At 40.2% G+C, this 22,500-nt stretch overlaps 3 protein-coding genes across 7 annotated transcripts in view; 1 reads left to right on the top strand and 2 right to left on the bottom strand.

Annotated features, from left to right (window-relative positions):
• The window catches only part of LOC125043735 (neuroparsin-A-like), a 3,860-nt gene extending 3,304 nt beyond the window's left edge, over positions 1-556 (top strand). The window contains exon 4 of the mRNA XM_047639983.1: positions 1-556. This exon is cut by the window's left edge and continues 709 nt beyond it. The gene's annotated coding sequence lies outside the window, so the exon portion shown is untranslated.
• Positions 557-1,458: 902 nt separating this feature from the next.
• Positions 1,459-4,088, bottom strand: LOC125043653 (abnormal spindle-like microcephaly-associated protein homolog). The gene is made up of 2 exons (XM_047639888.1): positions 4,066-4,088; positions 1,459-4,024 (listed from the first exon to the last, which is right to left on the bottom strand). Exons 1-2 carry the CDS (start codon positions 4,086-4,088, stop codon positions 1,459-1,461), a joined length of 2,589 nt encoding a protein of 862 aa, XP_047495844.1.
• Positions 4,089-4,746: 658 nt separating this feature from the next.
• LOC125043731 (abnormal spindle-like microcephaly-associated protein homolog) overlaps positions 4,747-22,500 on the bottom strand; it is a 96,348-nt gene continuing 78,594 nt past the window's right edge. For 4 of the 5 annotated variants that reach the window (XM_047639974.1, XM_047639976.1, XM_047639977.1 and 1 more), the window contains one exon: positions 4,747-8,323. In XM_047639974.1, the coding sequence (XP_047495930.1) occupies positions 4,769-8,323 (3,555 nt within the window). In that variant the 3' untranslated portion in view covers positions 4,747-4,768. Of the gene's footprint in view, positions 8,324-18,862; positions 18,994-22,500 lie in introns of those variants that run through there. The other variant, XM_047639978.1, reaches the window with a different exon arrangement.

The raw sequence follows: 22,500 nt of genomic DNA, 5'->3' as shown, positions 1-22,500 counted from the left end.
CCCCATCACACCGCCCGCACAAGTGCCATGGGTTCGACCGCCGCGACGCCGCCGACCCTGACTGCCCCATCCTGTTCATCCCAGCAGCTGCTCGTTATCAATACTCATCCTCTCCAGCTAAAGGGCATTCTCTGGCTGTGCTTCGTCTCTCTCTCTCTCTCTCTCTCTCTCTCTCTCTCTCTCTCTCTCTCTCTCTCTCTCTCTCTCTCTCTCTACACACACACACACATATATATATATATATGTGTGTGTGTGTGTGTGTGTGTGTGTGTGTGTGTGTGTGTGTGTGTGCATATATTTTCTTTCTTTCTTTCTTTCAGCACAGATTACTACTCTCCCCATCGCCCATTAAAAGAAATATTGGCTCCAACAGTCTCGAAACTTGTCCTATAACAATAATTAAAGAAAAAAAATCCCGCAGTGCAGTAAAGACCATGTAAGTGAAGGGAAATCTAACCCTCTTGCATCGTCCTGTTATTCTGCACCGGCCCTTTGTCCCCCAAAGGCTTATACAAGTGTATTTCATTTTATTCACAATAAAGATCATAAACACCAACTTTGTATGTTTCATTAATACCGGAAACGTGGTAAATTATCAGACCGATATCTTAGAACAATAAAGGATTCCAAATTATAATATGTTAACGAGTAATCAACATATATCATACCAGGTAAATAAAGAGAAAGTTTTCTACATATATTTTCCCTGGTTAATCAGTATAATATATCAATATAAATTACAAGTCTTACCAATAAACTGCAATCTAAGTATATCGAACGTGTGTATACTGAAGGTGTTCACGGATCCATACAACTATAAACTTAGGAACAACAATAATTAACATGCATATCTCATAAGGAAGCAAATAAGAAAAATCTTGAATGTATTTTTATTGAAGTACATCCGTATTAAGCACTAAATGCAGTAGCACAGTACAGTGTTACATACCTACGTACATATATACATACATACATACATGTATGTATATGTGAAAGTACGTATTTTCTTTATCACAGTGACTACCGTGAAGTATGTCATCGATATCTACTGAAATGCAAATAATTATGAATGAGCTGCAATTAGCTACCATAGTCTCTTTTATAATTATATAATATTGTTACAATATTATAATTTGCTAGATACGCATCAGTTCATACCCACAACTGTGCGCATCTAATTTAATTTCAGCTAGCAACAAAACCGCTGAAGATTATTTTTTTATTACAGTTCCCATAGCTACAGTGGAAGCAAAACTGAGTTAACAAAATAATGATATAAATAAAAAAGCTTTTCTTTAAATTACTGTTAAACTTTACCTATAATATGGTTACGCAATTAGTATATCAGAATATAAATATATATGTATATGTATACAGTAGAAGTTATGGAATACTTAAAGCTGCTAAAGCATGTCTCTTCCTATATAACATTACATTCCTAAGCGGAACAATTATTCTTTAGGACGCTCCTCTCAATTCCTTCCTGGCAAGATGTCCACGGAGAGCAGCTTGTATCCTAACAGCTGCCTGGATCACAGCTGGATCACTGAGATCCAAGCTGGCCTGCGCTCTCTCCCTCAACATCTTGCGGGTCTTGTAACCTCTAAACCCAGCCTGGATCTTTGTAGCTGCTGCCTCTGCATTGATTTGGTCTGCGTTAGATGGATCAGATGCCGCCCGCTCTTCTGCCATGTGCTTGCGAGTAAGGTAGCCTCGGACACCAGCTTGTAGAGTCACAACTGCTTTTGTTAACGCTGGATCCTCTGGTGGTAGTTCTCTGTGCTGCATTCGCTCCTCGAGGACGCTGGCCATCAGGACGTCCCTCGTAAGGCTACCTCGCCGAGCCTCCTTTTGCGCTGCTTCCAGACTATCCCTCCGCTGCTGCAGTCCACGTGGCAAACTGCGGTAAGAAGGTTTGCTCGACGTATTTTTCATATGTTTTCTCGTCTTGAAGCCACGGAAAGCTGCCTGGATTTTCGTGGCTGCAGCATTTTCTTTGTCTTTGCCGCATGAACCTCTTCTTTTCGCCTTGTTTCTGCTATGTGCAGGGCCGTTGGTGCGATGTTTTTTTATCTGTTGTCTTGTTCTGTATCCCCTAAAGATACTTTGAATCTTTGTTGCTGCAGTGTTGAGCTCTGTGATGTCAACAGGAGCATTGAGTCCACTCTGGTCTGGGGAGGGGCTAGCATCTCTACTGGAGACATTAGACCAGTCACTGTCACCAGCTTGGCCAACTTCCAATGTGTTTTTGTTATCAGCTGTTGAATCATCTAGATCTTTGGCTTGGAGCACTGTGTTTGTTTCGGTATCTGTTACTATTATTGATGGTTCTACAATGTATCTGGTGCCTTCTTGCCCATTTGTTCTTTCAGCTGCTTTTTCAGCAAACTCCTTATCTTCTCCATTGTCCATCACCTTGCCATTAACAGTGTCCTGCATTCCTTCATTGTTTTCATGACCATTCAGGTGAGTGTCATTCCCTTCACACTCCCTTGGCTTAGGTGGTTCGGTACCCTTCCTTGTTTTGAAACCTCTAAATGAAGCCTGAATTAAAGTAGCTGCTTTAAGAACCTCTGGATCATTCAAGTCAATGTCATCTATATCATCTTTCACAAGAGATTTGCAATCCTTAGCACTCCTCCGTGACTGGTAACCTCGGAATCTGGCCTGAATAAGTGATGCTGCTTTATGCAAGTCAGGAGCATCAAGATCAATGTCATGTACCTCTATTACCTTTTGCTCATGGGGATCACTTTTTAAATTTTTCCTTGTTTTGTAACCCCTAAATAATGACTGAATTTGAGTAGCTGCCTTTTCGAGTTCTGGATCATTGAGGTCAATGACATCTTGATCTTCTGTGACTAGTGTATCTTTATTTAGATTTTGTCTGGTCATATATCCTCTAAATGATGCTTGAATCTGAGTTGCAGCCTTCTCTAATTCTGGATCATTTAAATCAATATACCCAAGCTCATTATTAGAAATCATGTAAAATTCATCTGGTTTTTTACTAGTATAAGACATCACAGAAATCATTTCTTGGTCAGAACCCTTTACATCAATGGCATCCAGTTCGTTTTCTTTCAAATTCTGTCTGGTTTTATAACCCCTGAAGGAAGCTTGAATTTGGGTTGCAGCCTTTTCAAGTTCTGGGTCATTGAGATCAAGGTCAACTGTTTCTTCTTCATTAGCTGGAGACTCAGGAGATAAATTCTCTTTCAGATTCTGTCTGGTTTTATGGCCTCTGAAGGAAGCTTGAATTTGGGTTGCAGCCTTTTCAAGTTCTGGATCATTCAGATCAAGGTCAACTGTTTCTTCTTCATTACCAGAAGGTTCGTTTTCTTTCAGATTCTGTCTGGTTTTATAGCCTCTGAAAGAAGCTTGAATTTGGGTTGCGGCCTTTTCAAGTTCTGGGTCATTGAGATCAAGGTCAACTGTTTCTTCTTCATTAGCTGGAGACTCAGGAGATAAATTCTCTTTCAGATTCTGTCTGGTTTTATGGCCTCTGAAGGAAGCTTGAATTTGGGTTGCAGCCTTTTCAAGTTCTGGGTCATTGAGATCAAGGTCAACTGTTTCTTCTTCATTAGCTGGAAACTCAGGAGATAAATTCTCTTTCAGATTCTGTCTGGTTTTATGGCCTCTGAAAGAAGCTTGAATTTGGGTTGCGGCCTTTTCAAGTTCTGGGTCATTGAGATCAAGGTCAACTGTTTCTTCTTCATTAGCTGGAGATTCAGATCCATTCTCTTTCAGAGTCTGTCTGGTTTTATATCCCCTGAAGGAAGCTTGAATTTGGGTTGCAGCCTTTTCAAGTTCTGGGTCATTCAGGTCAAGGTCAACTATCTCTTCTTCATTAGCTGGAGATTCAGATCCATTATCTTTCAGATTCTGTCTGGTTTTATATCCCCTGAAGGAAGCTTGAATTTGGGTTGCAGCCTTTTCAAGTTCTGGATCATTCAGATCAAGGTCAACTGTTTCTTCTTCATTAGCTGGAGACTCAGGAGATAAATTCTCTTTCAGATTCTGTCTGGTTTTATGGCCTCTGAATGAAGCTTGAATTTGGGTTGCAGCCTTTTCAAGTTCTGGGTCATTGAGATCAAGGTCAACTGTTTCTTCTTCATTAGCTGAAGACTCAGGAGATAAATTCTCTTTCAGATTCTGTCTGGTTTTATGGCCTCTGAAAGAAGCTTGAATTTGGGTTGCAGCCTTTTCAAGTTCTGGGTCATTCAGGTCAAGGTCAACTACTTCTTCATTGCCAGAAGGTTCGTTTTCTTTCAGATTCTGTCTGGTTTTATAGCCTCTGAAAGAAGCCTGAATTTGGGTTGCAGCCTTTTCAAGTTCTGGGTCATTCAGGTCAAGGTCAACTACTTCTTCATTGCCAGAAGGTTCGTTTTCTTTCAGATTCTGTCTGGTTTTATATCCCCTGAAGGAAGCTTGAATTTGGGTTGCAGCCTTTTCAAGTTCTGGATCATTCAGATCAAGGTCAACTGTTTCTTCTTCATTAGCTGGAGACTCAGGAGATAAATTCTCTTTCAGATTCTGTCTGGTTTTATGGCCTCTGAAGGAAGCTTGAATTTGGGTTGCAGCCTTTTCAAGTTCTGGGTCATTGAGATCAAGGTCAACTGTTTCTTCTGCATTAGCTGGAGACTCAGGAGATAAATTCTCTTTCAGATTCTGTCTGGTTTTATGGCCTCTGAAGGAAGCTTGAATTTGGGTTGCGGCCTTTTCAAGTTCTGGATCATTCAGATCAAGGTCAACTGTTTCTTCTTCATTAGCCAGAAGGTTCGTTTTCTTTCAGATTCTGTCTGGTTTTATAGCCTCTGAAAGAAGCTTGAATTTGGGTTGCAGCCTTTTCAAGTTCTGGATCATTCAGATCAAGGTCAACTGTTTCTTCTTCATTACCAGAAGGTTTGTTTTCTTTCAGATTCTGTCTGGTTTTATGGCCTCTGAAGGAAGCTTGAATTTGGGTTGCGGCCTTTTCAAGTTCTGGGTCATTCAGGTCAAGGTCAACTATCTCTTCTTCATTAGCTGGAGACTCAGGAGATAAATTATCTTTCAGATTCTGTCTGGTTTTATGGCCTCTGAAGGAAGCTTGAATTTGGGTTGCAGCCTTTTCAAGTTCTGGGTCATTCAGATCAAGGTCAACTGTTTCTTCTTCATTAGCTGGAGACTCAGGAGATAAATTCTCTTTCAGATTCTGTCTGGTTTTATGGCCTCTGAAGGAAGCTTGAATTTGGGTTGCAGCCTTTTCAAGTTCTGGGTCATTCAGGTCAAGGTCAACTATCTCTTCTTCATTAGCTGGAGACTCAGGAGATAAATTCTCTTTCAGATTCTGTCTGGTTTTATGGCCTCTGAAGGAAGCTTGAATTTGGGTTGCGGCCTTTTCAAGTTCTGGGTCATTGAGATCAAGGTCAACTGTTTCTTCTTCATTAGCTGGAGATTCAGATCCATTCTCTTTCAGATTCTGTCTGGTTTTATATCCCCTGAAGGAAGCTTGAATTTGGGTTGCAGCCTTTTCAAGTTCTGGGTCATTCAGGTCAAGGTCAACTATCTCTTCTTCATTAGCTGGAGATTCAGATCCATTCTCTTTCAGATTCTGTCTGGTTTTATATCCCCTGAAGGAAGCTTGAATTTGGGTTGCAGCCTTTTCAAGTTCTGGATCATTCAGATCAAGGTCAACTGTTTCTTCTTCATTAGCTGGAGACTCAGGAGATAAATTCTCTTTCAGATTCTGTCTGGTTTTATGGCCTCTGAAGGAAGCTTGAATTTGGGTTGCAGCCTTTTCAAGTTCTGGGTCATTCAGGTCAAGGTCAACTGTTTCTTCTTCATTAGCTGGAGACTCAGGAGATAAATTCTCTTTCAGATTCTGTCTGGTTTTATGGCCTCTGAAGGAAGCTTGAATTTGGGTTGCAGCCTTTTCAAGTTCTGGATCATTCAGATCAAGGTCAACTGTTTCTTCTTCATTAGCTGGAGACTCAGGAGATAAATTCTCTTTCAGATTCTGTCTGGTTTTATGGCCTCTGAAAGAAGCTTGAATTTGGGTTGCGGCCTTTTCAAGTTCTGGGTCATTCAGGTCAAGGTCAACTACTTCTTCATTGCCAGAAGGTTCCTTTTCTTTCAGATTCTGTCTGGTTTTATGGCCTCTGAAGGAAGCTTGAATTTGGGTTGCAGCCTTTTCAAGTTCTGGATCATTCAGATCAAGGTCAACTGTTTCTTCTTCATTAGCTGGAGACTCAGGAGATAAATTCTCTTTCAGATTCTGTCTGGTTTTATGGCCTCTAAAGGAAGCTTGAATTTGGGTTGCGGCCTTTTCAAGTTCTGGATCATTCAGATCAAGGTCAACTGTTTCTTCTTCATGAGCTGGAGACTCAGGAGATAAATTCTCTTTCAGATTCTGTCTGGTTTTATGGCCTCTGAAAGAAGCTTGAATTTGGGTTGCGGCCTTTTCAAGTTCTGGGTCATTCAGGTCAAGGTCAACTGTTTCTTCTTCATTAGCTGGAGACTCAGGAGATAAATTCTCTTTCAGATTCTGTCTGGTTTTATGGCCTCTGAAGGAAGCTTGAATTTGGGTTGCGGCCTTTTCAAGTTCTGGGTCATTCAGATCAAGGTCAACTGTTTCTTCTTCATTAGCTGGAGATTCAGATCCATTCTCTTTCAGATTCTGTCTGGTTTTATATCCCCTGAAGGAAGCTTGAATTTGGGTTGCAGCCTTTTCAAGTTCTGGGTCATTCAGGTCAAGGTCAACTATCTCTTCTTCATTAGCTGGAGATTCAGATCCATTCTCTTTCAGATTCTGTCTGGTTTTATATCCCCTGAAGGAAGCTTGAATTTGGGTTGCAGCCTTTTCAAGTTCTGGATCATTCAGGTCAAGGTCAACTATCTCTTCTTCATTAGCTGGAGATTCAGATCCATTCTCTTTCAGATTCTGTCTGGTTTTATATCCCCTGAAGGAAGCTTGAATTTGGGTTGCAGCCTTTTCAAGTTCTGGATCATTCAGGTCAAGGTCAACTATCTCTTCTTCATTAGCTGGAGATTCAGATCCATTCTCTTTCAGATTCTGTCTGGTTTTATATCCCCTGAAGGAAGCTTGAATTTGGGTTGCAGCCTTTTCAAGTTCTGGGTCATTCAGGTCAAGGTCAACTGTTTCTTCTCCATTGCCAGATGGTTCATTTTCTTTCAGATTCTGTCTGGTTTTATAGCCTCTGAAAGAAGCTTGAATTTGGGTTGCAGCCTTTTCAAGTTCTGGGTCATTCAGGTCAAGGTCAACTGTCTCTTCTTCATTAGCTGGAGATTCAGGAGATAAATTTTCTTTCAGATTCTGTCTGGTTTTATGGCCTCTGAAGGAAGCTTGAATTTGGGTTGCAGCCTTTTCAAGTTCTGGGTCATTCAGGTCAAGGTCAACTATCTCTTCTTCATTAGCTGGAGACTCAGGAGATAAATTCTCTTTCAGATTCTGTCTGGTTTTATGGCCTCTGAAGGAAGCTTGAATTTGGGTTGCAGCTTTTTCAAGTTCTGGGTCATTCAGGTCAAGGTCAATTGTTTCTTCTTCATTAGCTGGAGATTCAGATCCATTCTCTTTCAGATTCTGTCTGGTTTTATATCCCCTGAAGGAAGCTTGAATTTGGGTTGCAGCCTTTTCAAGTTCTGGATCATTCAGATCAAGGTCAACTGTTTCTTCTTCATTAGCTGGAGACTCAGGAGATAAATTCTCTTTCAGATTCTGTCTGGTTTTATGGCCTCTGAAGGAAGCTTGAATTTGGGTTGCGGCCTTTTCAAGTTCTGGGTCATTCAGGTCAAGGTCAACTATCTCTTCTTCATTAGCTGAAGGTTCATTCTCTTTCAGATTCTGTCTGGTTTTATAACCTCTGAAAGAAGCTTGAATCTGGGTAGCAGCCTTTTCAAGCTCAGGGTCATTTAGATCAATACCATCCAGCTCTTCAGTTAATGGGGATTCATGATTTTCTTTTAAATTCTGCCTCGTTTTATAGCCCCTAAAGGAAGCTTGGATCTGAGTTGCAGCTCTATTGAGGTCTGGGTCACTGAGGTTGATATTGTCCAATTCTGTTACAGATGGTGTAGTACAGTCTGAATTTTGTCTAGTTTTGTAGTCTTGGAAAGAAGCTTGGTTCTCCGTAGCAGCTTGTTCTTGTTGGGGATCACTATAAACAGTATTACTGTCTTTTACTAATTGCTCTGAATTATCACCAAATCCATTATAAGAAGAATCCATAGTTTTTTGACTTTGCTTGCTCTTGTAACCATAAAAATCTGGCTGGGTGTTGGTAGTTGCAGGAATAAGCACCTCCTCTCCATTTTTGGTGGCTACCTGGAAAATTTTAGCACATATCATTAGAAAACTATAACTCAAAATGTATGTAGTCATGAATTTAGAACATTCTCAAATTGATTAATTTGATTCAAAACATAATTTACTGCTTAAAAAGTAGCTAAAATCTGAATATAATTTGAGCTAGAAATATAAGCAAATCTTTGATTGCTTTTTATTTTCCTTTGATGATGTAGTGGTCAGTTAACTTTTGAAGTAACAGTGAAAATTCTGAATATTTTAAAACATCAACAATCCATGCATGTGATGTAAAAGCAAAAACGTGAGACTATGCGACAGAGAGACAGGCAGATATATAAAGGGTGAAACTAACTACATACTGTACAGGTCTCTGGACAAGATGCTCTCCTGGAATATCATACATTTGAAAGTAAATAAAGAATAGTACTAAAGGGTAGTGCACATGCTCCAGTGTAGGGTTGGGATGTCACTGGTGGCGGCCATTACTACGTAATTATCAGTGCAGATGGCAGTTTTGTGCTTAGAATTTTGATGATCAATGTGAATTATGCCTTTTGCTATCATCCAACCTGTCTGTGATCATGACAAAAGGATAATTCTTTCCCTTTTGTGGTCTGAAGTGTCAATGTATGGTTTACGATAATTCTCGTCAGCAAAGTGCAGTTTAATATTTATAGGAGCTGGATAATATTGGTTCAGGTGTTTGATTGCTACCACATTCTGAGTGGCTCACCATGCATGTGAGCAGTGCTCATGACAATATTTCACCTCCTAAGAAGCTTGAAAGGAAGAGCAGTAGTCAGGGTCCTCCTCTTACATCCCCTCTATGAGGACAGAATGGCTAGGGTCTTCACTGGCCTTAGTCATGAGTCTGTTTAGGGTTTGAGTGTCATTTCGATCTCCATCAGATGATGCAAGAATTCTAGATTTCCTCTGTTTTTTCTTCTTGTGAAGTGCTGGTTTTGTGTCTTCTTTTAGGTGCTGATTTTTGCTTTGAGAAGCCGTAGGCTCTTCTTTGGACAATACTTTGCTGTGGTTGTCTGGTATTTTGCTGCTACTCTCCTCATACTGAGTTTCTTTGTCCTCATGTTCAGACATTTTTGAACATGAACACGAGCTATTTGAACGTGAGAACTTACTGTCTGATACATCTCTCTCATTTTGTTCTACATGAACTAAATTTGGTGTATCACCTTGGTCGCTGACACTAATATGAATAGGAGCTTTATCTTCTTTATTTTCAGTAGTTACTTCCTTATTGAAACTATTCTCAGCTTCTGAACCCTCTTTTCCATCATTTTTATTCAAGTTGTTCTCTTGCATCTCTCCTTCAGCCCCCAAAGCAATGTGGGTTTCAGAGTTTGCATCACTCTGCCCACTGGATGCACTGACTGAAGAACCCTCTGGCAGTTCATTTTGTGCATCAGCTTTATATGGAGTAGGTGGTCGAGGTACTCGGAAATCACTCTCGGCTTTATTGTCTAAATTTATATAATTGTCTGGCATCTGATGGAATTTCACTAACACTGGTTTATTAGGAATATTAGCCAATTCATTCTCATTCATTTCTGAATTCGTTTCTTCGCCATAGAGACCAGGGTCCTTGGAATTAGAGGCAATTGTCTGGGAGTCTTCTGCTCTGTTTTCTGCATTCTCATATGATATATCATCAACTTTACTCAAAGATTTATTCTCCTCGGTATCTGCACCTTCACTGACTGTTTTATGTGCTTCTGTTCCATCATCATTGTTCTTAATTTCTGTTGTAGAATTTGCATCACTTACCTTGGCTTCGCCTTTGATTTTCTCTTCCTCGCTGCTAGCCTTGGTTTCAAAATCATCTACTCTACTATCACTGGGACCACACTCAGCTTTAGCTTTGTCTAATACATTCTGAGCAATTTCTACCTGGCATTCAGCTTCTGAAACAGCATTTTCAACTTCTACTTCTTTTTTGGCTGGTTCACTTATTTTAACAGCATCAGCTAACCCACCATTCCCTTCTACCTTACCTTCATATGACATAAAGTCAGCTTGATCTTCATTATCAGCATTAAAACCATCAGCACTGGCTCTAGTATCATTAACCTTGAATTCAAAAGAAGCCTTAGTGTCAGGAACATCAGTTTTGCCTTCAGTAACATCAACCATGGCTTCGCTATCATTACCTACAGGTTTATCATCATCAACCTGGACTTCAGTATTATTGCTTTTGGCTTCAGTATCAATAGCGTTGCTTTTAGTTTTAGTTTCAGCACTATCGGTCTTCGGTTCAGAACCCCCAGTCTTAGCTAGAGAATCACCAGTATTGTCTTCAGTATTATCGGTCTTGGCTTCAGTATTGTCAGCTTTTGCGTCAGAATCGTCAGTTTTAGCTTCAGCATTATCAGATGTAGCTCCACTGTCAGTAATCTTGGCTTCAAAGTCAACCTTATCTTGAGTATCACCAGTATAATTGGGCTTATCTTTAGGATTATCAGGTTTGACCTCATTATCACCAATTTTGTCTTTAGTATCATCACTTTTCCCTTCAGTATCATCACTCTTCCCTTCAGTATCTCCAGTCTTGGCTTCAGTATCACCAGCCTTAGCTTCAGTATTATCACCTTTAGATTCAGTATCACCAGCTTTAGCTTCGGTGTTTTCATCCTTGGCTTCAGTATAATCAGCCGTAGTTTTAGTATCTTCAACCTTGGCTCCAGAATCTCCAGCCTTGGCATCAATACCATCTGCCTTGACTTCAGTATCTTCAGCTTTGGATTCGCCAACTTGGGATTCAGCCTCACCTAATTTGACTTCAGAGTCGCCGGTCTTGGCTTCTACACCATCAGCCTTAGCTTCAGTGTCACCAGTATTGGCTTCGGCATCACCATCTTTGCCTTTAGCATCATCAACCTTGGTTTCAGAATCCCCAATTTTGGATTCAGTATCCCCAGTCTTGATTTCAGTATCACCTGACTTTGCTTCAGTATTATCAGTGATAGTTTCAGTATTCTCGACCAGAGCTTCAATACCTTCAGCCTTATATTCAGTATCATCAATCTTCGCTCCAGTATCAGAAACCTTAGCCGCAGTATCACCTGCCTTGGCTTCAGTATTATCGGCTTCAGCTTCAATATTACCAGTGTTTGCTTCAGTATTACTAGCTTTAAGTTCAGTGTTATCAGCCTTGGCTTCAGCATCATCCAACTTGGCTTCTGTACTATCAACCAAAGCTTCAATGTCATCAGCCTTGGCTTCAGTATTAGCATCCGTGACTTCAGTGTCATTAGCCTTGATCTCGATATCGGCTTCAGTAATACCAGCCTTGGCTTCAGTGTCCACAGCCTTGGTTTCCGTATTATCAGCCACATCTTCAGTATCATCAGCAGTGGCTTCAGTGTTCTCAGCCTTGGCTTCGATATTATCAACCTCGGCTTCAGTAATACCAGTCTTGGCTTCGGTATTATCAGTCATGGCTTCAGTATTATCAACCTTGGCTTCAGTAATACCAGTCTTGGCTTCGGTATTATCAGTCATGGCTTCAGTATTATCAACCTTGGTGTCAGCGTCAGCGTTGGCCTCAGTATTATCAGTCATGGCTTCAGTAGTACCAGTCTTGGCTTCAGTATTATCAACCTTGGCTTCAGTGTCCTCAGCCTTTTCTTCAGTATTATCAGCCTTCGTTTCGGTATTATCTGGTTTCGCTTCAGTCTCACCAGTCCTGCCTTCTGTCTCACTGGGCTTCGTTTCATTTTCATCGGCCTTGGCTTCAATAGCATCTACCTTTGCGTCAGTAGCTGTTGTTTCGGCATCTTCAGTATTTGCTTCACTTCCATCGGTTCCGACTTTACTATCATCGGTCTTGGCTTCAGCATTACTGGCCTTGGCTTCGGTATCTTCGGCATTCGCTTCAGTGTCATTATCCTTGGTTTCATTAGCACCAGTCTTGGCTTCAGTATCATTAGTCTTGGCTTCAGTGTCATAGATCTTGACTTCTGTATCATCACTCTGGCTTCGTTATCATCCGCCTTGATTTCAGTATCATGAATATTGGCTGTAATATCACTATTTTTGGCTTCAGTATCTTCGGCATTGACTTCAGTATCCTCAGGCTTAACTTCATTATCAGCCTTGGCTTTAGTATCATCAGTTTTAACTCCATCATCAGCTGTAACTTCAGGACTTATTGCAATTGCTTCAGTATCATTGGTCTTGGCTTCACTATCATCAACACTAACTTCAGAACTGTCGATCTTGGCCTCCCGTCCATCACTTTCGGCTTCAGGGTCGCCAATCTTGACTTCAATACCGTCAGCCTTCGCTTCAGAAGTATCAGTCTTAGTTTCAGTAGCATTAATATTGGCTTTATCCTTAATATCAGTATCGTCACCCTTAGCATTAGTAGCATCGGTCTTAGCTTCAGTATCGTCAGCCTTGGCTTCAGTAACATCGACCTGAGATTCAGTATTTTCAGGCTTGGCTTCGGTAGCATTAAGGGTGGTTTCAACCTTAGCTTCGGGATCGCCAGCCTGTGTTTCAGTAGCATCAGCATTGGCTTCGGTATCATTTGTCTTGGCTTCAGCTTCGTCAGCCTTAGCTTCAGTAACATCAATGTTGGCTTCAACCTTGGCTTCAGTATCGTCTGCTCTAGCTTCAGTAACATCAACATTGTTTTCTACCTTTGCTTCAGTGTCGTCTGCTTTGGCTTCAGGAACATCACTGTTGGATTCAACCTTGGCCGCAGGATCTTCATTTTTGGCTTCAGTAACATCAATACTGGCTTCTACCTTTGTTTCAGTATCGTTGCCTTCAGCTTTGCCTTCAATAGCATTAGGATTGGCTTCAACCTTTGCTTCAGTATCGTCTGCTTTGGCTTCAGGAACATCACTGTTGGATTCAACCTCCGTTTCAGTATCGTCAGCTGTGACAATCTTTGTTTCAGTATCATCAGCCTTAGCTTCAGTTGCATCGGTATTAGCTTCAGCCTTGACTTCAGTGACATCAGTAATAGCTTCAGCCTTGGTTTCAGTGGCGTCGGTATTATTTTCAGCCTTGACTTCAGTGACATCGGTATTAGCTTCAGCCTTGACTTCAGTGGTATCGGTATTAGCTTCAGCCTTGACTTCAGTGCCATCGGCAATAGCTTCAGCCTTGACTTCAGTGCCATCGGCATTAGCTTCAGCCTTGACTTCAGTGACATCGGTATTAGCTTCAGCCTTGACTTCAGTGACATCGGCATTAGCTTCAGGCTTCACTTCAGTGACATCGGCATTAGCTTCAGCCTTGACTTCAGTGACATCGGTATTAGCTTCTGCCTTGACTTCAGTGACATCGGTATTAGCTTCAGCCTTGACTTCAGTGACATCGGTATTAGCTTCAGCCTTGACTTCAGTGACATCGGTATTAGCTTCAGCCTTGACTTCAGTGACATCGGCATTAGCTTCAGGCTTCACTTCAGTGACATCGGCAATAGCTTCAGCCTTGACTTCAGTGACATCGGCATTAGCTTCAGCCTTGACTTCAGTGACATCGGCATTAGCGTCAGGCTTCACTTCAGTGACATCGGTATTAGCTTCAGCCTTGACTTCAGTGACATCGGCATTAGCTTCAGCCTTGACTTTAGTGACATCGGCAATAGCTTCAGCCTTGGCTTCAGTGATATCGGTATGAGCTTCAGCCTTGACTTCAATAACATCGATATTAGCTTCAGTATTGACTTCAGTGACATCGGTATTAGCTTCAGCCTTGACTTCAGTAACATCGATATTAGCTTCAGGATTGACTTCAGTGACATCGGTATTAGCTTCAGCCTTGACTTCAGTAACATCGATATTAGCTTCAGGATTGACTTCAGTGACATCGGCATTAGCTTCAGCCTTGACTTCAGTGGTATCGGTATTTGCTTCAGCCTTGACTTCAGTAACATCGATATTAGCTTCAGGATTGACTTCAGTGACATCGGCATTAGCTTCAGCCTTGACTTCAGTGACACCGGTATTTCCTTCAGCCTTGACTTCAGTGACATCGGCATTAGCTTCAGGCTTCTCTTCAGTGACATCGGTATTAGCTTCAGCCTTGGCTTCAGTGACATCGGTATTAGCTTCAGCCTTGACTTCAGTGACATAGGCATTAGCTTTAGCCTTGACTTCAGTGACATCGGTATTAGCTTCAGCCTTGACTTCAGTGACATCGGCATTAGCTTCAGGCTTCACTTCAGTGACGTCGGTATTAGCTTCAGCCTTGACTTCAGTGACATCGGCATTAGCTTCAGGCTTCACTTCAGCGACATCGGCATTAGTTTCAGGCTTCACTTCAGTGGCATCGGCATTAGCTTCAGGCTTCACTTCAGTGACATCGGCATTAGCTTCAGGCTTCACTCCAGTGACATCGGCATTAGTTTCAGGCTTCACTTCAGTGACATCGGCATTAGCTTCAGGCTTCACTTCAGTGACATCGGCATTAGCTTCAGGCTTCACTTCAGTGACATCGGCATTAGCTTCAGCCTTGACTTCAGTGACATCGGCATTAGCTTCAGCCTTGACTTCAGTAACATCGATATTAGCTTCAGGATTGACTTCAGTGACATCGGTATTAGCTTCAGCCTTGACTTCATTGTCATCGACATTAGCTTCAGCCATGACTTCAGTTACATCGGCATTAGCTTCAGCCTTGACTTCAGTGACATCGGTATTAGCTTCAGCCTTGGCTTCAGTGGCATCGGTATTAGCTTCAGCCTTGACTTCATTGTCATCGACATTAGCTTCAGCCATGACTTCAGTTACATCGGCATTAGCTTCAGCCTTGACTTCAGTGACATCGGTATTAGCTTCAGCCTTGGCTTCAGTGGCATCGGTATTAGCTTCAGCCTTGACTTCAGTGATATCGGTACTAACTTCAGCCTTGGTTTCAGTGACATCTGTACTAGTTTCAGCCTTGACTTCATTGTCATCGGCATGAGCTTCAGCCTTGGTTTCAATAGTATCAATCTTTACTTCAGCTTCAGCTTCAGTATCGCCAGTCTTACTTTCTGTAACATCTGTGTTGGTTTCATCCTTTGCTTCAGTATTGTCAGGCTCTTCTTCAATGGCATTTGTCTTGGCTTCAATAGCATCAACTTTAGATTCAGTAACATCAATCTTAGCTTCAGCCATATCTTCAGTAGCATCAGTCTTCGCTTCAGCATCATTAGCCTCGGCTGCAGTACCTTCAGTCTTGGCTTCAGTATCGTCAGTCTTTGCTTCGCTAGCATCAGCCTTGGCTTCAGTATCATCAATCTTGGCTTCATCATCTTCAGCCTTTGCTTCAGCACCACCAGCCATGGCCTCAATACTATCAGCCTTGGCTTCATTATCATCAATATTAGCTTCAGAATCATCAGCCTTTGCTGTAGCACCATCAGCCTTGGTCTCAGTAGCGTTAGCCTTGTCTTCATTACCATCGATCTTGACTTCAGTATCCTCAGCCTTGGCTTCAGTATCATGAGCTTTAGTTTCTATATTATCAGCCTTAGCTTCAGCTTTGGTTTCAGTTTCCTTAGCTTCATTATTATCAATATTTGCTTCAACTGTGGCTTCATTATCATCCGCCTTGGTTTCAGTATTGTCAGCCTTCGTTTCAGTATCACCAGCCTTGGGTTCTGCATAAGCCGCCTTTGCTGCAGTATCATCGGTCTTAGCTTCAGTAAATTCTGCCTTTGCTTCAGTTACATCAACCTTGGTTTCAGTATCATCAGCCTGAGCTTCAGTATTATCAACCTTAACGTTAATATCACCAACGTTAGGTTCGATATTGTCCAACTTGGTGTCCGTGTTATCAATTTTTGCTTCAGAAATGTCATCCTTGGCTTCATAATAACTTTGCGTGCCCTCAACACCATCTACCTTGGCTTGAGCATCACCAGTTTTGTCTCCTGTATCGCCAGACTTGGCTTCAACATCTCTTGGATTCTCTTCAATATGATCAACCTTGGCTTCAGTATCAGCCTTGGCTTCAGAGTCATTAACTTGGATTTCCGTCGTTATTCTATTTTCAGCTTTTATTTCACTGTCTCCTGCCTTGATTTCAGCAATGTCAGTCTTGGAGTAAAAACTATTTAAGCTGGTGTCTGCTTTAACGAACCTGACTTCAGCATCATTGGCTTTGCTTTCCGAGTCATCCGTTTTAACTTCAGTACTATCGGTCTTTGCATTATTTTGGTCATCCTTGACATCAGGAATATTTCCGGCATCTGTTCCATTGACTTTCACTTTGGTATCAACTGTGACTTCCACTTGATGTTCAGTATCGTCTTTCTTATCAGCGTCGTCTGTTCTGAAGTCAGTATTATCTTCATTCATGATTTCTGTTGGGGTTATTACTTCAGAAACATAAATTTTGACTTCAACATTTCCTTTGCCTTCAGTGACATCAGTCGTGATTCCAGATTCATCATTCTTCAGTTCAGTATCATCTGCTTTGGTTTCAGGATTATCAGTCTTGACTTCAGTAGTGTCATGTTTGGTTTCAATATTATCGGTACTAACTTCAGAGTCACCAGTCTCATTGGCTTTGACTTCAAAATCGTTGTTTTTTACTTCTGCATTGTCAGTCTTAACTTTATCATCGCTGACATTTTTTGCCCCAGTCTCAAGTACATATTTTGCCCTGTCTATCGGACCAGTATCATTATTCAATGGCATATAAAATTGATACAGTGGTTTTCGATCATCTGCGTAATTATCTCGTAGCAAGTGTTTTTCATGAGTGTCAGGAATGTGTACGGACTCATGGTTCTGCTCCACTTGCTTTTCAAGCACGGGTGATTCTTGCTTCTGATGCGTGTCAGAAGTTTCTAGCGGTTCTCCATTCTGTTCAGTTTCCTTGCCAAACAGAGGTGAAGGCTCCCGGTCTTGATTCTCAAATGTGTTTGTTGGTTCGAGATCCTGTTCTGCTGCTTTGTCAGACATGGCTTCTTGCTCCTGATTTTGTTTATGTGTATCAGAAGTTTGTAGTAGTTCTAGGTCCTGTCCTGTTCGTATGAATTGTAAGTGTTCTTGGTCCTGTTTCTCGTTTGCGTTAAAAGATTGGAGTAGTTCCTGGTTCTGTGGCGTCTGTTTGTCAGGCACAGGGGAATGTTCTTGGCCTTGTGTCATATTTGCATAAGTTTCAAGTATATCTTGGCTTTGTTCCGTTTCCTTGTCAGACTCTTGGTCTTGTGTCTCAAACGTAAAAGAAGTTTGTACTGATTCGAGGTCCTGTTCTGCTTGTCTGTCCGATGATAAAGGTGGTTCCGTGTCTGCTTCGATTTTTAAGCTGGACTGCAGGGTGAAGTGCGATGGACATCAGCAAGGGCAGCCGGGAGAAAATTTAGCACATTAGTTTGGCTTTGGACACCACCAGTGGGCCCACTAATAGTTGTGATGGTTAAGGAGGATATTGAAAAAGAAATATAGTTGACCATATTCCAGATATTCAACAACTTTGTTGCCTTAAGAAATTTAAACTACCAACATTTTATTTTTTAAATGCACATGGCATGCAAAGGTTAATTTCTGGAATCTGGACATCTTGCATATGATATTTCTATGCAATAATATCTCTACACCAAAGTAATTACTATTAAAATACTAAGTAGCTAGACATGCAAGGACTTTAAAAAGTATTAGTATTAGAAGTCCTTGCTTGTAAGCAAACATGGACGATTAGAAAACAACAAGGAAAATATAGAAAAATTAGTTGTAATAATACACAAAAAGCAAAAGGAGCTACAATTAAATAAAATATATTCAGTAACTTCCTAAGTACATATACAGAGTACGTTGAAATAGGCAGTTAGTAAGCCTGCCTAAAATGAAAGGAAGGAAAAAAATCAAATTATCGCGTATTGAAGATTGTAAATATTAAACCCTAACAATGTGCAAATATGTATCGTAACGTGTCTTGCTGCAGAATGCTAGTCATCCGCAGTAATTCGCCAAAAGAAAGGAGAAATTAACACAGATCCATCCATGGTCGTTAATTTATAGGACAGACTATTTTCACATTAACGATTGCCGTGTAATTCGCTTGGAATAGTCTTAGGATGACCCATTTCTGTCTTTAAACGTGTATGCATAAGCGCTTCAAACAACTGTGATATGAACATTAACACACACAACAATTTACATTCGCATGTAAAAATGAAAGATTTCCGTGCAAATCTTAGTGCGACTCTGCATGGACATGGTGCGACAGTGATTATTCACAACGATGAACACTAAGGAACACACCGGTGATTGAAGAATAAGTAACCGAGTGAAAACGCATCATAACAGTTCTGGAGAGCATCGAGTGCTTTAAAACACCACAGATAATTAGCAAAATAAATTCGTTTGACTGTTCGAAGTGTTACAGATGCACGATAATCATTTTTACTCTTAATCTTTTCCCTTGTTTTGCAGTATTGTTTAAAAGCATTCATTTTGGTGTTAAATTGGGCATTCTTTTTGACAGACAAGTCTTTTACTGAACGTGTATCTGTAACGCTTTGATCTTTCATCCAGTAACCATTCGCTGAGAATGACCATCATCTGCCAAGTGAGAGGGTCGCCCACTCACCCAGGCGCCAGTATAGCAGGTTACCCGACATTATTCCCTGACCCCGTTACAAAGTTTTTGATGTCCTCTTTGACCTCACTGAAGAACCTCTTGAAGCCAAAGCCAGGTCTTTGTTGTTGCTGAGGCTGAGGTTGTTGTTGGTGAGACACCTAGCGTGGAGAGGTGAGTATAGTAGCAGGGGACAGGTGAAGGGGAAAGTGACTTGTTGCTGCAGGCAACGTACAATTTTGGGTGTAGAAGAGATGAAGTATGAAAAGCACACGAAGGAACACGTTTCATGTCAAGTAGGCAAGCAGAAATCGTCAGCTAACCTATGGAAACACTGTACTCCGTCCAAACTCAGGAAAGGACTCGGAACTACTCCGACTGCCAGGACTACTTCGAGAAAAAAAGTAGTGTTAAAAGCTAAAGCACTGAATATAAATAAACCAATTAAAGTATCGCATATGTAAACACAAGTATTAATTCAGCCGATGAGAATTAAAGAGAGACTTGGCAAATCGGAGCTTTACAGAATCCGGGTGGGTTGCCAGGTTTTCCTTTCCTGGGGTTGGACGCACTATAGCCGTCGTAAGAGAGCGAACAATTACCATGTGTAATTGTTTTGCTATAAGGGTTTATGGTTTTGATGGACAGCTGTGATTATCAAGTTAATTTAAGTATATCGTAGGGTACCAGGAAAAACATCTTACAAGTAGGCGGCTTGTCAAAATATATTGCTAGACACTCCCAGACACAGCAAAAAAATACAGTGTGTTTTATACAGATGGTTTGTCTAGATACTGATAATAAAGATGTCTATAAAAATATAAGGATGATTAACAATAACCATTGAAATGATAACATATATCACCATTTCTAGTACTGATGCAAAAATGATGCTATTAGCAGTGGTGATAACATTTATACGCATAATTATTGTAATAATGATAATATCATTATCGTAACTGGGATATCATTGATGATAATAGCAATAGAGATAATAGTAATGATAATAACAATAAAGATAACAATTATGATAACAATAATGACAATTATGATAGCTATAATTATAGTAATAATTATAATCATGGTAATAATAATGTTTAAAATAGTAATAATAATAACAATACTAATAGTAGCAATGATACTATGAATAATAATATTAATATTAACTATGCTAATTTTAATAATAACAGTAATAGTAAAAAATAATGACAAGAACGATCATAAAATTATCATAATAACCATTGTTATTATTACTATCATTATTATTGTTTTCACTATCAGCACACCATCATTACTATTATCATCATTACAGTCATCATTATCAACATCATTATCACATTACTAGCAATACTATTATAATCATAATTGTAAGTATGATTATCATTATCATCACAATAACAACACCCGCTCCCACAACGTTTGACTTCCAGCCTCGCCTCTTGACATGAAATAACCTCATTCTGCGTCGTTCGTCCAAGGAATCGACGGAGGCAATCCAGATTTACTACGATGAGCATGTAACGAAGCAATCAGCGGAAAGGGAAAAGAAAGAGGAAGTAAGAAGAGAGGAGAATGATATGAAGAAAGGAGAATGGAATATAGCGAAGTGAGATGGATCTGTATGTATGAAGTGCGCGTCGTGCGTGTGCGCATGTATGTGTATTTCTATATCTGCGTATATACGTGTGTGTGTGTGTGTGTGTGTGTGTGTGTGTGTGTGTGTGTGTGTGTGTGTGTGTGTGTGTGTGTGTGTGTGTGTTTATATATATATATATATATATATATATATATATACATATATATATATATACATACATTATATAAATATACATATATATACATATACACATATATACTCATATATACATATAAACACATGGAAAACATATATACATATATACATATATACACATATACAGTGTGTGTGTGTATGTGTGTGTGTGTGTGTGTGTGTGTATATATATATACACGTATATATATAATACATACGTATATATGTGTATATATATACACATTTATGTGTATGTATATATATATTTATATATATATATACATATGTATTTGTATGTATGTATATACATATATGTGTAATATGTGTAATACGCATATAATATATGATATATATGGATACATATTTGTATATATATATATGCATACATACATATATATTTACACATATATGTATACATATATGTATATATATGTGTGTGAGTGTGTGTGTGTGTGTGTGTGTGTGTGTGTGTGTGTGTGTGTGTGTGTGTGCATATATGCATATATATATATATATATATATATATATATATATACATATGTGTATATATATATATATATGTGTGTGTATATATGTATATATACATATATATGTGTGTGTGTGTGTGTGTGTATAAATGTGTATGTATATATGAACATATACATATATATATACATATATATACACATATATACATATATATATATATATATATATATATATATTATAAGTGTGTGTATGAGTTTTTTTTGTTTGCGCGCGCGCTTGTGTGTGTGTGTGTGTGTGTGTGTGTCTGTGTGTGTACATGTATAGTATGCCTGAAAGTGTGTGAAGTTGAATGTGAAAAGCAACGTGACCAACACCCATGCCCAAGCCAGGATGCTGATGCCATCTATATTTCACTCCTTCGAAAACAAAAGAAAGTTTCACTGTGAATGTTAGTCTCTTTTCCGTGAATGCAGAGTGCTAGAGGCTCCGCTCCCAGCACGCCAGAGCCAGGGGGTCAGAATTAAGGCAAGTAGGAGCCAGAGACTGGAAAGGGGGAGCCTGTGGTGAAAGCATGCCATGTTTCATTATGAGTATTGAAGCACAAATCAGTGCTTGAATGCAGACGACTAAAGCAGTGGTTCTCATCCTGAGGTATGCACATTTTGCAAGGCTAAAGAACTGAAGTCTTTCATCCCCTCCCCCCCCCCCCCCCTCAAAAAAAAAAAAGCCACAGTACTGAAATATACTAAACCTGATTGAAAGTAATCCACAACCTTTTGCTGGGTTAAATGTGTTCTCTATTTAGCAGATATAGGCCTAGGTAAAGCACACCGTGTGTTTTTGAAGCCACATTGTGGACGTGGGGTTACCACCAACTAAAAGCTCAAGGACTTTGGAAGATAAAGGCTGAGAACCACTGGACTAAAATGACGCATCGGTGTAGAACGCTTCAGCATGGCTCCAGCCGATCCCTGGGGGCACCACCTGCAAGATCTTAACCATGTGATCAGAGTAACAAAGCTGGTTCACAGAAGCTTTAAAATCTTAAATAAAATATCCCCGCACACCTCCAGACCTGTTGCCTGTTTGAATATTACTTTTAACGTCGCGCGCGTTTCGTCTTTGCGTTGAGGAACATGAACTTGGCATTGGAATCGTCGCGTGCATTTGATTTACTTGTCTCTGTATCCGTTTTCTTTCAATCGTTATTTTCTGCTGTTCTCGTCGCATTTTCCCTTGTATAATAATGATAAGAAATGTATATATATGAAGATGGAATTATATTATGAAAACGCAAGCCTTTGAATTTTCCATACCATGAACAATTTAATTCGATACATTAAAGAGCATATCCATACATGATTCGACGCACACACACACACACACGCACCATACATGATTAGACGCACAC

Source organism: Penaeus chinensis, chromosome 34 (assembly GCF_019202785.1).
Source record: "Penaeus chinensis breed Huanghai No. 1 chromosome 34, ASM1920278v2, whole genome shotgun sequence".
NCBI classification, from domain to species: domain Eukaryota; kingdom Metazoa; phylum Arthropoda; class Malacostraca; order Decapoda; family Penaeidae; genus Penaeus; species Penaeus chinensis.
The sequence above is the reverse complement of the archived record's forward strand: the minus strand, read 5'-3'. Positions and strand labels throughout refer to the sequence as shown.

Coding starts and splice junctions, on each gene's coding strand:
- LOC125043653 (XM_047639888.1), bottom strand. CDS start 4,088: ATGACCCAGAACTTGAAAAGGCT. Junction 4,025..4,065: donor ACCCAGAACTTGAAAAGGCT/GCAACCCAAATT, acceptor CCATAAAACCAG/ACAGAATCTGAAAGAGAATT.